The sequence below is a fragment of the Chlamydotis macqueenii genome, chromosome Z, assembly GCF_036417535.1.
Source record: "Chlamydotis macqueenii isolate bChlMac1 chromosome Z, bChlMac1.mat, whole genome shotgun sequence".
Taxonomy (NCBI): domain Eukaryota; kingdom Metazoa; phylum Chordata; class Aves; order Otidiformes; family Otididae; genus Chlamydotis; species Chlamydotis macqueenii.
The window spans coordinates 169,884-185,404 of record NC_141593.1 but is presented as its reverse complement, the minus strand read 5'-3'; the positions used below and the strand labels follow the sequence as shown (position 1 = coordinate 185,404).

At 46.4% G+C, this 15,521-nt stretch overlaps 1 protein-coding gene across 2 annotated transcripts in view; it reads left to right on the top strand.

Annotated features, from left to right (window-relative positions):
* LOC147596216 (netrin receptor DCC) overlaps positions 1-14,207 on the top strand; it is a 356,938-nt gene extending 342,731 nt beyond the window's left edge. For both annotated transcript variants that reach the window (XM_086770507.1, XM_086770506.1), the window contains exons 27-29: positions 4,449-4,661; positions 11,976-12,118; positions 14,060-14,207. In XM_086770507.1, the coding sequence (XP_086626633.1) occupies positions 4,449-4,661; positions 11,976-12,118; positions 14,060-14,149 (446 nt within the window). In that variant the 3' untranslated portion in view covers positions 14,150-14,207. The remainder of the gene's footprint in view (positions 1-4,448; positions 4,662-11,975; positions 12,119-14,059) is intronic.
* The last annotated feature ends 1,314 nt before the right edge of the window (positions 14,208-15,521 follow it).

Sequence of the window (15,521 nt, the reverse complement as noted above, 5' to 3'; positions counted from 1 at the left end):
GCATCGAGAACGGTTTATTTTCTTCCGTATTTACCGTTCCTTGTACACGTGTAGTTTCAATACCGTTCCCTCACGTATGTATTCTCTTGAGCATGCTCGGTGTTGCTCCCCTGCGGTAATAAATTTGTGCTTCGCGTGTTCCCGGAACTATTCTTCACCTTATCGCGATCCGCGAGCCCCCGGCCTCACCTTCACGACTTTCTTGTCAGCCTCCGCCGCGCCGGCAGCCATCTGTTCTTTGTTCAAGCCTAGGGAGCGTGCTCTGGCATGTTAATTAGAGTTGGAGGCCTTGTGTTTTCTTCTCGTTCTCCCTCAACTCTACGGCATCTCAAGGCTGAGTTATTGACAGATTAACGTCAATCTGTTACACGTAATTTTTTTTTCACATCACAGAGAGGCCGTGCTGCTGGTCCACGGGGAATTCATCTTGAAACGCCGGATTTTTTCCTCTTCTTTCAGTCAGTTCAGACGGGTCTTTGGGGAGCGGTGATTGAAATCTGGTGGTGGGATTGGAGGTAAAAGGTTCAGGTGTCCTAATCATCATCCCGATGCCATTCCCCGTCTTTTCAGTGTGGTCGCCGAGGTGCTTTCAAAGCTAGACAGCTGTTTCCTCTGGAGGGCCTCGCTGGCATAATGAAGTTTTGATTTGCTGCTTAAATTAATAGCAAATCCAACGCAAATGCGATGCAAAGAAACAAAGTAGATTCAATTTCTTGCTTGGCATACATTAAATGTTGGGGGAAAAAAAATAAAATTACAGTATCCCCTATAGCCGAAAGAAGAAGAATTTGAAAACTGAATTTTTTTGTTCAGCTGTCATCATCTCAGCTTGCTCATAAATGACCTCAGATCCAAAATCCAGCTGTGAAAGTGAAGGATTTTTCCCTACTTCCGCTGATGCCTCGGGGATGCAGGCACCTCAACTGGGAAATACCATACAAGGCGCTGGCTGGGACACGATTGACCTGATGGGCCCTCAAAAAGCTCAAGCAGTGAAGATTTCAGATAATTTAGGCAATTTCCCGTTATAATTCGAAAGCGGTGGACATAACCTCGTTTGGATAACGACTTTTTCAGATTATTGAGGTCTGGGTCATGAAGACTGTGCGGTGTTTCAAAAATCATCTAAGCCAGTTACAATGTGCAGTGAGAACCTTTTATAGCCATCGCCGATGTGCTCTCTCGTGAAGGCTCTTGACTTCCAAAGCTCCCAGATCATAGAATCACAGAATCTTTAAGGTTGGAAGAGACCTCCAAGATCATCAAGTCCAACCATCAACCCAACACCACCACGCCCACTAAACCGTGTCCTGCGGTGCCACATCCACACGTTCTTTGAGCACCTTCAGGGATGGTGACTCCACCACTGCCCTGGGCAGCCTGTTCCAGTGCCTGGCCACTCTTTCAGTAAAGAAGTTTTTCCTCATGTCCAACCCAAACCTCCCGTGCCACAACTTGAGGCCATTTTCTCTTGTCCTGTCACAAGTTATTTGGGAGGAGAGACCAACACCCACCTCCCGTCAATCTCCAGCGCGTCCTCCTGAAAAGCAGGTAGAGATGCTACGTAAAGCTGTTTTACCCCTGAATGAAAAATTCACTCGACGCTTGCCCAATCGCAGCCGTGTCTGACAAAGAAACACCCAGCAAGAATTCCTCTGAGACGGAGCCTACCTGCGGTGCTGCGTGACCGAGCACCATTGATCAAGACGTAGCGATCCCTGAATAAATCATACGCCGGGCCATTAGCGAGGGTGTTGCTCGGCATCCTGCCGTGCGGACGACGCTTGAACGCCTTCTTCTGTTTCTGAAGGCTTTTTTCGTTGACCTGAAGATCCGAGCGCCGCGACTTACCTTCAGGACAAATGTTCTGCTGAAGAAAATGGAAAAAAGAGGCGGGCCTCAGACAGAGCTTGAGTAATAATCTGTCTTGATTGCTGCTGGTGGCACTACCAGCCATAAAATACGATTGCTAAATATCAGTTTTTCCTCGCAGAAAACATCTCTCAGCCGTAATGAAGTGACCGTTGTCCGGTCAGCAGGCCTTCCCATGGCTTGCCTTCTCCTCCCGGCTCTTCCAGATTCTCGTTACGTCTGCAAGCGTGCACCTCTTACTTTAGAAAAAAAAGTCTGCTCAAGCGTGAAGCACTTCTGTTAGACCACTTACCTTCGATATTTAAGTCCCAGCTCTAGCTTCTAATTTTCATAGAGTCGTCACACCTTTCTCTTCAGTAATAGCCGGAGGAGAACCTGAAATCTTTTCTGGAATGGTGGTTATGTAGATCTCCAGATTTTACAACTGAATCCATAAGATAAAACATATCCATATGCTAAACCAGTGTTGGGCTCCGTAGAAAGTTCAGACTTCGAGAAATGCATCAGAAGACATTTTGAGGCTCAGAGCGTAGACAAAAGCTTTTCTTTTTACTTTAAGCGAAGGCCTCGCCAACGATTTGCTCCAGAAAGCGTTGTACCCTCAGATGTGTGCTTCTGTGAGACGTGGGTATGATTTTGCGTCTTCCTTGGCTGGGACGGGGTGAAGGGAGAGAGGAGCCCAGTGCCCACGGTAGCGTAGAGCTGTGACACCTTCTTGAACGTGTGAGCAGTGAGCGAGGGTGGCCTGAGCTAAACTATGATTCTGCTCTTCCCCGTTGCAAATAACCTCCATGCCTCTGGAGGCCTTAAGGAGAACATTAGTCCTTGGAGAAGGAGACAGAGAGGGGTCTGCTGGGCAAGGAAGGACATGGAGAAGGAGAACTAGGGTAATGGCGTGATAATGCGAAGAGCCTTGAAGGGAAAAACAAGGAAAATGAACCACAGTCGAGCAAACTTTGACAAACTGTGGATGATCTCGACCTTGCTCTGGTCCTGGCGTTGGGTTCCTATCCGTGGTGTTCAGCGTGGCCGGGGACGTCTGCGATATTGCCGTAGGAACAAGACACGGGGCTGTGGGAATGGGGAGAAAACCTAATTTCCGTCTTTCAAAATTGTTTTGCCACTTAGTAGGTTGTAATTACTTATATACTTTGACATTAATTATTATAAAATGCCTTGAGAGTTGGGTTTGGCTGGGTAATTACGTGTAATTTACACAACGAGTTCTGGTTGTTGCAGGAGGCTTTGAAAGAAACCGCATCCTCTGGAGCAGTTTTGGTCCCAGTTTAATAACTAATTTTGACATCTATATGTCAGGAAGGTTGTTTTCTTCGGGAAGAGGTTGAGCTTTTCCTAGATTTCTGGTTCCTACCACAAGCTTCGTGATGAGCTGTTGTGCCGGGAGCCATCCTGGCTGGCCTAGGTGCTGTGGAGACACTGGGCAACACCAACAGGCTCCAGTTTAATAAGTTCCTTGTAATTAATTCTGAAATAGTTCGGCTTACCATGGTAGGCACGGTGGTCGGAATAACGTGGTACAACATTGTTTCCTGGCGTAAACAGCAGCAGGGAGTTTCTCTTCGTGGCCGAGAGGCCATGTTGGGTGATGCCATCGGGATGCTTGAGCGCGCATCCCGCCTCTTGCTGTCTTCTCTCCCCCCTTCCTACGCGACATCTTCTTCACTGCACGTGCTCCACGGAAGGTTCTCTGATTTTAGACCACGGGATGAGAAGATGTTGCATCTAAGAGGTTTCAAGAGGAGCTGCTTCTGCGTTCAAAGTATTCATGATGTTCGACAACGCCATGGACCATACACATCCTGAAATCACCTGCGCTATCGTAATATTGTAATTTGTAGTTTGGTTACAACACGGATTTCTCAAGGGCTGGAGAAATAAAGGGCTTTTCTCTTTGTCTCAACCTTTATTTTCCTAAACGCTACATTTGCTTCCGTTTTCCGGCATGGAAAGTCCATGCCGGAGGTTGACGCTGAAAGTTTCATTTAAATCTTTGAAGAGTTGACTTTGACTACAGGCTAATAAACCAGCGACCTTTTTTTTTTTTTTTTTTTTTTGCCACACTGAATCTTACAGCTGGTTTAAGGAAAAACAACACCAGTGATTGGTTATCTGGAAATTAATTAAGTCCTTTCTTTGTCTCCAGCTTTTCTCCACCCTAACTCCAGCGGCACCAACACGCTGAACGTAATGAGTTTCCACAGTCGTAGCTTGTTCCGATCTCCGCTTGATGTATTTGTGTGTTTATTGATTTTTAATATTTAAAAGCGCTTAGGGAGGAAAAATAGGAGGAGATAAAAATATCATGCTTGGGGTTTTTTTAAAAAAAAAAGATGATGCATTGAGCTTCAAATGGCACACAGCCGCTCTGAGGAACATCTGGGTTTTAATTCATCTGCCAATAACTTTTGATGGAGTTGTTTACACATTTCCTGCCCCTTCTTGGAGGGTGGAGGCTAATTCTATCCCTTCGGTTGAAAATGACCATAAAAGCAGGAAATGGAACATAAAAAATACATCAATAATAAGTTGTTGGGTTTTTTCCCCACTATTTATAGCTGTGAACGAAGGACCAGCACCACAGCAACCATCCTTGCTCCCGCAGACGCAACCTGAGCACTCCAACACCGAAGACGCCCCGAGCAGAACCATCCCCACCGCCTGCGTCCGCCCCACGCACCCCCTCCGCAGCTTTGCCAACCCCTTGCTACCTCCGCCCATGAGCGCAATCGAACCGAAAGTCCCTTACACACCGCTTCTGTCTCAAACAGGTAAGGGGGATGGGGGGGGAAAAAATCTCCGGTACAACTCATCTTTGAATTTCGTAGAATCATAGAATGGTTTGGGTTGGAAGGGACCTTCAACGGTCATCTAGTCCAACCCCCCCTGCGAGGAGAAGGGAGATCTCCAACGAGATCAGGTTGCAGTTTGTGAGGAAACAGAGCACCAGATTGTCCCGTACCTTGAAGAAACATCTGGAAGTTCTCACAGAAAATGGACAGAGAGAGTTTTATGGTAATCATCCAATATTTCATTCTGACAATCTGAAATAAAAATTCAGGACGAGGCAATAGCTTAAAATGAGAGCTAACAAGCAAAGTGATAAAAATGAATTAAATGAGATGCCAAATTAATCACTTGGTCTTGTTTCCAGTCTCCTGTTGTGCTACAGCGACTTGAACCGGTGCCCAAAGCTTGACTCTTGTTTCGAGGCTTGCTTTTTGGCTAATGAAAAGGACTATTTATGTATGCTGGAAAAGAACCGGCTGCCATCCGCGCCGGTGTGCAAACTACTTAAAAACTAAATAGCGCGCGTGCAAGGAACAGAAAGAAAATTATTATATATTTTTTTTAAAAAAAGACTGTAGGATAGTTTCGATGTTGAATGAAGCGGTGGGTTGGTTTTGGGCTTAGATGAAATGGTTGCGGTGAAACATTCACACGTAGAGTTGTGGACGCGGCAACGTGGGGCAGGGCGAGAGGGAACGGTGTCCCTCTAGCTCATTTGGATGAGAAGCTCAACATGAGCTTGCAGCCTAGAAGGCCAACCGCATCCTGGGCTGCAGAGGGTCAAGAGGAGCGTGGGCAGCAGGGCGAGGGAGGGGATTCTGCCCCTCTGCTCTGGTGAGATCCCCCTGCAGCGCTGCGTCCAGCTCTGGAGCCCCCAACATCAGAAGGACGTGGAGCTGCTGGAGAGGGTCCAGAGGAGGCCACGCAGATGCTGAGAGGGCTGGAGCAGCTCTGCTGTGAGGCCGGGCTGAGAGAGCTGGGGCTGTTCAGCCTGGAGAAGAGGAGGCTCCGGGGAGAGCTGAGAGCGGCTCCCAGTGCCCAAAGGGGGCTGCAGGGAAGGTGGGGAGAGACTCTTCAGCAGGGCCTGCTGGGACAGGACGAGGGGTGATGGTTTCATAACAGAGGGAGGTAGATTCAGATGAGATATCAGGAAAAAATTTTTTACGCTGAGGGTGGTGGAGCACTGTCCCAGGTTGCCCAGAGAGGTGGTGGATGCCCCATCCCTGGAAACATTCCAGGCCAGGTTGGCCGGGGCTCTGAGCAACCTGATCTGGTTGGAGATGTCCCTGCTCCTTGCAGGGGGGTTGGACTGGGTGGGCTTTGAAGGTCCCTTCCCACCCAAACCATTCTATGATTCTGTGTTGCTGGGTTATATATGGCAATCAAACTATTATATTCCCTGATTTACTGAAATCACAATTTTGACTTTTTAGAGTTGTGTGTAACTTCATTTCTGATCTCCCTCTGGCTATTTTGTGGTGTTGAGGGCGATTGATTTCTCTCTCTGTCTGGTTTCCCATGCTTTTCTCAATGTACTTGTCCTCAGAGTCATCAGCCAGACTGATGTTGTCGCCTTTCCCAATTTCTCGTAGAAAGGTTTCCGTTGTAAATGGTAATTTCTCTTTGTGCCTCTGGGCGGTGGGGGGTGTAGAACTGATCCTGGTCCTGCACATCATCCCTCAAAACTAGGTTGCTCTTTCAGCGCCCGCTCCTGAATGCCGCTTCTCTGGAAGTCAGATCTCTGTTCTTTTCGCTTAAAATGGGAGTGGAGAGAGAAAGCCTTGAAAAAGAGATGTCAAGAAAGATTTCGAGGAAATCATAGAATCTTTAAGGTTGGAAGAGACCTCCAAGATCTTCAAGTCCAACCATCAATCCAACACCACCATGCCCACTAAACCATGTCCTGGAGTGCACCATCTACACGTTCTTTGAGCACCTCCAGGGACGGTGACTCCACCACTGCCCTGGGCAGCCTGTTCCAGTGCCTGACCACTCTTCCAGTAAAGAAATTTTTCCAAATATCCAATCTAAATCTGCCCTGCCGCAACTTGAAGCCATGTCTTCCCGTCCTATCACAAGTTATTTGGGAGAGAGACCAACACCCACCTTCCCACACCCTCCTGTCAGGCCGTTGTAGAGAGCAATGAGGTCTCCCCTCAGCCCCCTCTTCTCCAGACTAACCAACCCCAGTTCCCTCAGCCGCTCCTCATCACACTGGTGCTCCAGACCCCTCACCAGCTTCCTTGCCCTTCTCTGGACCCCTTCTCCAGCACCTCAACGTCCTTCTTGTAGTGAGGGGCCCAAAACTGCACACAGTATTTGAGGTGCGGCCTCACGAGTGCCGAGTACCGGGGCGTGGTATCTCAGTCATAGTTAGATCATAGAATCACGGAATGGTTTGGGTTGGAAGGGACCTTCAAAGGTCATCTAGCCCAATCCCCATGAAGATACCCATGAAGGGGAAATTTTGAAGCCATTTTTGACTTTACAAAGCTTGTGATGTGTTTCTCTATTTGAACAAACCTCCTAGAAAAAATGACGGACGCCTTCGTCCACGGCCGCTCCTCCCTGGTCCCTGCTGGCAGAGCTCTCCTCAGGCCGACTGAGACAATTCCCTTACGGACCACACCTGCTAATTATGCCCCACGTGAGAACATCTCAGGTTTAAAAGGCTCTTGGCAAATTCCCACGACAGAATAACTGTCACTTCCCTTAACCTGCTAGATAGAATGAATTAATTTTTCATTTTATTATATATAAAATCCTGCAGCATTCAGAAGGGGAGAAAGCAGCAGAGAACTGTAGAGGTTGATCCAGAGATTTCCAACGAAGAGTTTCAAAAAGCCAGGGACCTGAAGTTCGGTGGAGATTTCCCTCGAAATCCCTTCGTTGTTGACTTTCCTCCCTCCAGCGTTGAGTTTTGTATCTCCTTTTAAAGAGTAGCCCGTACGGAAATGCCGGGCGGTGGCGTCCTCCAGTAGTCAACCAGCCCCACCGCCTCCCCACAGCCAGCCACGTGCCGAAGCTCCAGACGTATTTGGATATTTAAATTATAATCCCGGAGCTGGTGTCTAACACTGGCCCTCGTGCAATATTAGGATCCAAATTAATTAATTTAATTAGATCTTGCCCAGAGAATGGATGAGCACAGGGCTTTTCCTTGACTTTGATTGACCTGATGCTAAAATTTGCCGTTTTTCTTCTTTTTTTTTTTTTACTTGCGCCCGGTAAATGTGAACTCTTCACACTAAGCCCTTCCCGTTGATATTTTCATCACGGCTTCGTGATCGAGCGCTTGAGGTTCCTAATTCTTATTCTGCCGGCGTGAGAAGCGCTCCGTGGTATTTCCAATCCCCGCTGCGGCTGCCCTCGCTCCTCGTTGCGAGTTGTACGCGTAGGCATAGAAGCGATTTGACTTGAGTCCCCTTTCAGGTTAAATAGAAAATGTTTGATGGAGTGTTGAGCTTATTGCATTATAGACCTGACATAAATTCTACAAATGGACAGGGAAGATTTATTTTTTTTTTTTTTACCCTCACAAATGAAAATTCCTTCTAGGTCTTGATGATCGGCTGCACTTTAAATGAACCTGAATTAGGAGGTCATTTTTCTTCTGCAGAAGCCAGCGTGAGGAGATCGAAAATACCCATGAAGTGGTGGCTTTTGTATTGTGTCACATTTCTACAACGTCAGCCTTTTCAGGCTCCCGTATCTTTTGGGAGATGGTAAAAAACGCTGTGTTTTTTCTCTTCTTGTTCCACCAAAAAAGCGTAGTTGGAAATCCAACTTGTCACCTTCTCGGTCTTGCTGGCTCTCGGTGACATCCCAGAGCTAAAAACCACTTCATTCTACAGCAAAATTGAGTTTGATTGTCCTTCCTCCTCCTAAGCTGTAGGGTTTGGGCGCCCCTTTGGGAAAAAAAAAAAAATATATTTTTGGGTTTTTTCCTAAAGCCAGGGCGAGAAAAGAACCAGAAAAACCGAGGTAAGAGTGAAGATTTGCAAAGCCGGTGTTAAAACCATGAGCTAACAACAACTGAAGGATGAAATTAAGAGGAAAAAAATAGTATATTGGTATTTAGTGGTGAATTCTGGGCCAGAATAATCTCAAATAATAAAGGTTTGGGACCTCAGGAGATGCAGAAATTACAGTGATCCTTAGAAGAGTGAATATAGAAAAAATATAGAAATTATTCTATGATTCTATGAAAAGAGAAAGAATTTTCAGTAGTGTTCAAAATAGGCTGCTCCTCACGGGAGCACCAGTAAAACCACTCTTACTCAACTGGCTTGACTGGGGGATCTGGGGTGGGGTGTTTAGAGATGGGAATTCCAAGAATGAAAGGTTTGGCTGCAAATGAAGCAAATTTTGGAGACTTGAACTTAGAATTTTTTAGCGTTTCATCCCCTCTCACGCAAAGCGGGGAGGTAATTTGCGAGTGCGCTTATTCTGAGCAATCAATTACCTCTGGTTAATTAGCTATACAATCAAATTCTCAATCCTTTTTCTTTTTTTTTTTTTTGGAAGTTTGCCGTTCAGAATTAAAAAAAAACAAAATCCCTGTGCCAATAAAAAACTCAAATGAAAGCTTATTGCTTCTAATTTGAATTCAGTCATTGAATTACTGAATTTAAAGGCAACGAAGAAGTCTTTTGTTAATAGGGTATAAAAATCTGACGTAGGGTTTTTTTCCGTATTTTAATGAGTGTTAATGAGATTATGGACTTCTCATTATCATGCTTTACCGCAAGCAAGCTCTAGAAATTCACTGAAAGTGTGAGAATGATCCATTCTTGACCCTTTTATTCTGAAATCTGAGCTTTTTGCACTAGTAACTCCCAAATTCAAAGGAAAATTGCTCCTTTATTTCATAAGATTTTACTTCCTTCAATTCTGAATTATTTTATTTTTTCTTTATTTACCCTTCGATTTTGAATTTATTTTTTTTTTCCACATTTCTTTTTATGAAAACAAGCTTTCTCCATTCAACTGGGAGACACATCAATGCAGAAATGTCGCGAAAGGGTCAATCCTCTCTATCAGAGAAATCTGGCCCCGGTCCAGAAAAGTTGAATTAGCGTGCAGGTAGCTGGAGACACCTGAGTTGGCTTCTTAAAATCAACGGGACTACTGGAAGGCGCAAAGGGAAGTGAGGATTTTTCTGCTTGTCTGGAGAAATAAACTGGTTCCCCGTTGATATAAATGACGCTGAGAAGCACCGTCTTACTTAAACAGGAACATCCTGCTGTGGAGCTACCAGTAAGCTCACTTCTAGACGTTATTCCCATCTATGGTCATAGAATCGTCGAATCTTTGAGGTTGGAAGAGACCTCCAAGATCATCAAGTTCAGCAGTCAACCTAACACAACCATGCCTACTGAACCATGTCCTGAAGGCTGACTTCAGGACAACCAAGGTTGACTTCAGGACAATCATAGTTGACTTCTCTGAGGCACATACCCTCTTGGAGGCTCGAAATCAGAAGCATGGAGCCTCTTCTCTTCCCTCATTTCCTTTTGTTAGACCCAGCAGAATTTATGGCAAAAACTTTCTGTTCCTCCTTCTCAGAGATGTGACTCATTCCGGCCTAATTTGAGATTTACGGGTGTCTACTCTGTGCCGGTCACATAAGCTCACTGTGCAGCCAAGGGAGAGAAGGAGGATCTTCTGAAAGACAATTCTTCCAACATCTCCACAGGCTTTGGAAGGTCCTTCTTTCCATAGGTGACTGAGGGAGGTGAAAGAACCAGCAGAGACCCATCCCTCAGTGTAAATATCTGAAGCGATGCGAAATTCAGCTGAAGGGATGCGATACGTGCTCTGGCCTCCTCGCTGTGGAAGTCCAGATGTTTGGATGAGCAGCAGATCGGCAGTGTTACTCCAGCTCCAGCTGGCTTTCCAAGCTTTTGCCAGTAATAGATTCCATAATCCCACACCTATTGTGTCTATCAAAATATTAAGTATCGTTCCTAGATCCAGATCTTAAAGAGCTCCACCACTAGCCACCTTCTACTCCAGTATTCTCCATTGACCATGATACCTTGTTGTCTCTCCATCTACTAGGTCCTCTAAATTTTTGCGTTCATCTCCATTTTCTCAACTTTTTTTCCATGTCATTGTTTTGCATCCTGACCCAGAATGCCTGTAACCCATGAACCACACAAATTTTTGGTCTTCAGGTTTGATACCGACCCCAGATCTGTTGAGTGCTAACCTACCAAATTTTTTTTTTCTTTTGATACTTTCTGAGTTTCGAGCTCACTGCGCTCCCTGTGGCTGGGGACCGGCCTTTGGAAACCCCGCAGCAGAAACCCTGAACCCTCTCGCTGAACCGAATTGTCCTCAACGGGCTGAGTGCATCGTCTCACGTCCCGCTTGATGTATCTCCAAAGAAAATAACGCCGAGGAGCTCTCGCAAAGTTTGGCTATCAGAAGGATGGAGGCTAGATTGGTTTTACTTGGTACCGCAGTGAGTTCAATATGGGCCTTGGAGAGGAGGCCGTGGCTGGGATTTGCAGCTGGTAGATATCTATTATCTAATTAACGAATTGATAAAGCGTTTAATAACCCTACTGAGAAAATTAAACTTCTAAGCAGTCGATCCATGAGTTGCTCAGAGTTACACCCAATCACTATTGTCATCTTCTGCCTCTTGCGGCCCCGGTTTTCTCTTTTTTTACTTCTGAGACTCCAGCTGAGTTGGAGAACATTAGAAACCAAAGCGATTTTAATTTAATTAGCTACTCACTTGCATAAATTAGTTTAGTTAGCATGTCCAGAGTTCTCTTCGAGAGGCCTGCTTGATCTTCTTGATGTCCTTTGGGAGATGTGAGCTCAACTGTTGTGTTGGTTACGTGTTACGGGCATTACCTTGGAAACCGGTCACGGCTGTAAAATGTTTGCTGAGGAACTTGAAGACGCGGCTATGCAGAAGGAAATTTTTCATGTTAGTTATGAGCATGACGATTTGCCTGTTGCTTTTGTGAGCTAAAGGGCAGGGAGATGCCCAAACTGAACTTCCTAATCATGTCCAACCTGGCCTGGAATGTTTCCAGGGATGGGGCATCCACCAGCTCTCTGGGCAACCTGGGCCGATGTTCCACTGAGGAGTTTTTAGAAAGCGTTTGCGTTGGCTCCGATGCTCCTCCAGGAAGAAGTAGTGCCTGTCTAGGAAGGGGACTGTGTTTTTACAACTGCAAACTGAAAAAAAAAGTTGTGTTTTGCCTACAATCCCAAAATTGCGCTCCTTTTCCATACTTACAGCTTCTCAATGTCACTTTTCTTTCTCCTTCCAGGGCCCAACCTCCCCAAGGCTCAGGTGAAAACAGCATCTCTCGGCTTGGCGGGAAAAGCCAGGTCACCTCTGCTCCCCGTCTCGGTGCCCACGGCCCCGGAGGTCGCCGAAGAGGGTCACAAGCAGACGGAGGACTCCGCCAACGTAAGAACCGTCTTTTAGAGCCGGCCTTCTCGCAACCGTAATCGCTCTTGAGTTCTATTCTCTAGTCCTCCAATCTACACGTTAATTTTTACGTAACGATCTATCCCTCGTTACCTGAAGTATTACGCTTCAGCTGACGACCAGTAGAAAGCTGGGAAAAAAAGTTCTGGCACCAGTAAAACTTCTCCGTTGGCTTTAATGGACTTCGGCACGCGTGATACGGGGGAGAAGCGCTTAAATTCTGCGTTAATATTACCCACAGGGCAGCTCGCACAGCCTCTCCTGAGCGCCCTGAGATATCAGGAGAAGAGAAATAGGGGGAGAAAAAGCGCGATAAGGGAAGAAAATAATTTTGGCTGGAAAAATGAGTATATAGTAATGCCAGATAATGGGGAGAAAGAGAACATTGAAGACGTAGATAAGTGAAACTGGAAAGATGGGGAAATTAGAATAATCTTTTCGCTCCTATTAAGACTCTCGCGGAGAAAGGTCTCATGTGATCCAGAAGATGAAACAGCGCAAAAGAAAAAGAATAAGGCAAAAAAAAAAAAAAAAAGGAAATTTATTAAATACATGTTGAGTATCACTTCTTTTCATCTACTTGCAGAGGAGATTTTTTTTTTTGCTAGGCGCTGTAACAGTGATTTGTCCAACGTCGTCTTAGCAAATCCTGTTCCGTTTTCGGCTTGGCTCAAGGGAAAGACGAAAGATTTACTTTAGACTTGAGTATGGAGAGTTGGCTGAATGCAAGACAAGAGTGTTTGGTTCCTTCTTGTCATGATTAACGGCATAAAAAATACATTTTTGCATCTGGTGGCAGAAGGATTCTAACATTTTGCTGGGAAAAAGGGGACGCAGGGCGATGGAGTCTCCTACTGGGACGGGAATGGGGAGGAAAATGCTCTCCGTGGTAAAATTGCTGGCGTAAGGAGTAATTTAACCCGGGATATTTGGTAACGCAAAGTGCGATTTCGATCCTCAGGACCGTATTTTATCGCAGCAGGATGATTTAGCTCTCAGGACATGCTGCTCAAGCTCCACAAGCATGAGGGCAGGCAAAGGAGCCGGACACAAGCTCATCAGGTGGTCAGAATTTGGGGAGAAAGGTTCAAATTTGGGGAATTGGTCGGTTTTTTAAGCTTGACTCTAGAGGTGCTCCCTTAAGCTGCCTGCTCCATCCCACCTCAGCGACTGGTGAAGAACTTTAACTGACTATGGGGCTTGTAGAGCACTGTCAGATCTTTTACTGGGTAAATCCCAGTTAATAACTAAGGTTTGAGCTCAGTCTCGGTGTACGAACGCAGAGGATCGCTCCTCTTGCTCTTGCCTCGGTAATTTTTGAGGTTGGTGGTTCCCAAGGTGGTGGGATTCCCAAGGTTCAGTGCTGGTAATTTTAGATTTTGCTGCAGATTCTCAGTTGATCATACCCCAGAGGATTCCTTTCTTCCAGCCCAGTTAGGTGCCTCTGAAAACCATTCCCAGTCCTCTGCTCCCACCCGTGGTGGAAATTTCCAACCACTAGCAAGGGCTGAGAAGTTCAGCGACTAGCCGAACGTCCTGCTGCAGCCTGCCCTAGGAGAGGACATGTTTAGATGAGCAGCTGGTGTCCCGCAGAGCGCTAAAAAATGTTTTCATGATCCCCCCAGGCACGGATGCGTGCAACGTAAGGAAGGGAGCTTGGGAAACAAGGACTCGGAGAAGAGTCGTTGACATTTAATATTGCTCTAGCGTGGTCGCTCCTGGTTTTCAGCTGACGTGTTGAGCTCAGAAAGGCTTTGCTGTCCACCTTGGAAGCGTCAGCCCATCCTTGAGCGTTCGGGGTCCCTGAGGACCGTGAAGGGAAGATGTCCTGGTGGGGTGGCCCCGGGAGGTCCTTGCCTCAGAGAGATTTTGGTTCCTATCTCGCTGCTTGCTTATCTGTGTGTGTTTGTTCGCTCTCAGGTTTACGAGCAGGACGATCTGAGTGAACAGATGGCCAGTTTGGAGGGGCTAATGAAGCAACTCAACGCCATCACAGGCTCGGCCTTCTAACAGCTCTTGATGAAGCGATAATTATCCCGGAGCATTGCGGCATACCAGGATTTCACGCGTACCACCCACATACACCAACCCATATAATCATCTTGTTCCCGGTACGGCTTCTTCAGCGCAAGAAGACTTCTACAAAGTCCTAAGAGGGACCATAAAAAGAAGAAAAAGGAAAGAATAACGATGGAAATGTTACAGAACCGTAGATCTGGCATCCCAGGTGATGAAAACATGGCAAGACAAGTGACGTCATCACCGCGGAGTCGTAGCTGATGCCACCGGATTGCTCGTTTTGGTCTGCTAGGCTTCGTAGAGCTCAAGGTGTCATGACTAACTCACGTTTTACTCCGTAGAGGTCTGTAGCTCTTTGTAGAGATCTAGTCTTACCTCACGCAAGTATGTTTTTCAACATAGACCGTGCCGTTGATGAGACAGCGTTGTAGGTCACTCGTTTGGTTGGTTGTTTTTTTTTTTTTAATACGTAATTACTGACTCCGAAAACACCCACAGCGAAGAATCACACCACCACACCAAAAATTTGGACGTTTTCCCACCAGCACAAAAGGGAAAGGCAAATTAGTGATTTCTTTCGTCGTCTCTGTCACTCACCTCGCACAAGTAGTGGGGATTAACGAGTTGCTGTAAAATGCTGGGAACATTGGGACTTTGGGAAGCGCCACCGGGCCCATCGCGAGCCGGCGCAGAGAGGAAACCGGAGCTGAAGAGTCCCCAAGCCTTTCGCGTCCACCCCGCGTCCCTCCGCTCCGAGGACCCGTCCACCTGAGATGATGATGGGCAGAGGAGGAGGAGGGCAAAGCGACGGCGAGCGCTGGGTGCTTCCTGCGGGCAGGACGTGAGCACGGGGGAAGAACCACAAAGACTGGTAAATAACGGAGAAATTAATTAGGAGGGCTTTTCTGCGAGCGCGATATTTCCTGGTGGAGATGACAGCACTCCACGAGAACATCAAGCGAAGAGCAGCAGGACGCCGTCAACCATCTTTAGGGATTCCCTCTCCATGTCCTAGGGCTTTGGCTGCGCGTTCCAGGGTTTGTTGACAACGATAACTGGTTGAATGGTCTAAATTTTGTGTGCATACATTTTATTGCTAAATTTTCGGTTGCATTCAGCGTTAATCCCTGTTGACGCAGCTGAATCACCAAAAGGGACCTGATTTGCATATTTATCAGTTAGGAGGCTGCAAAAGCCAATAAGAGAGTTTCAGATGAATTATTCCATTCAGCTCTGCCTTTGATTTCAAGCTTGAGTGGGTCGTAATTTTAAAAGAGCATGGAAAGGATAGGATCTTTACAACCTAATAGCTCCTTTTATTAGGTGGGTAATTATATGTGAATCCCCGAATAAAATATTTTGA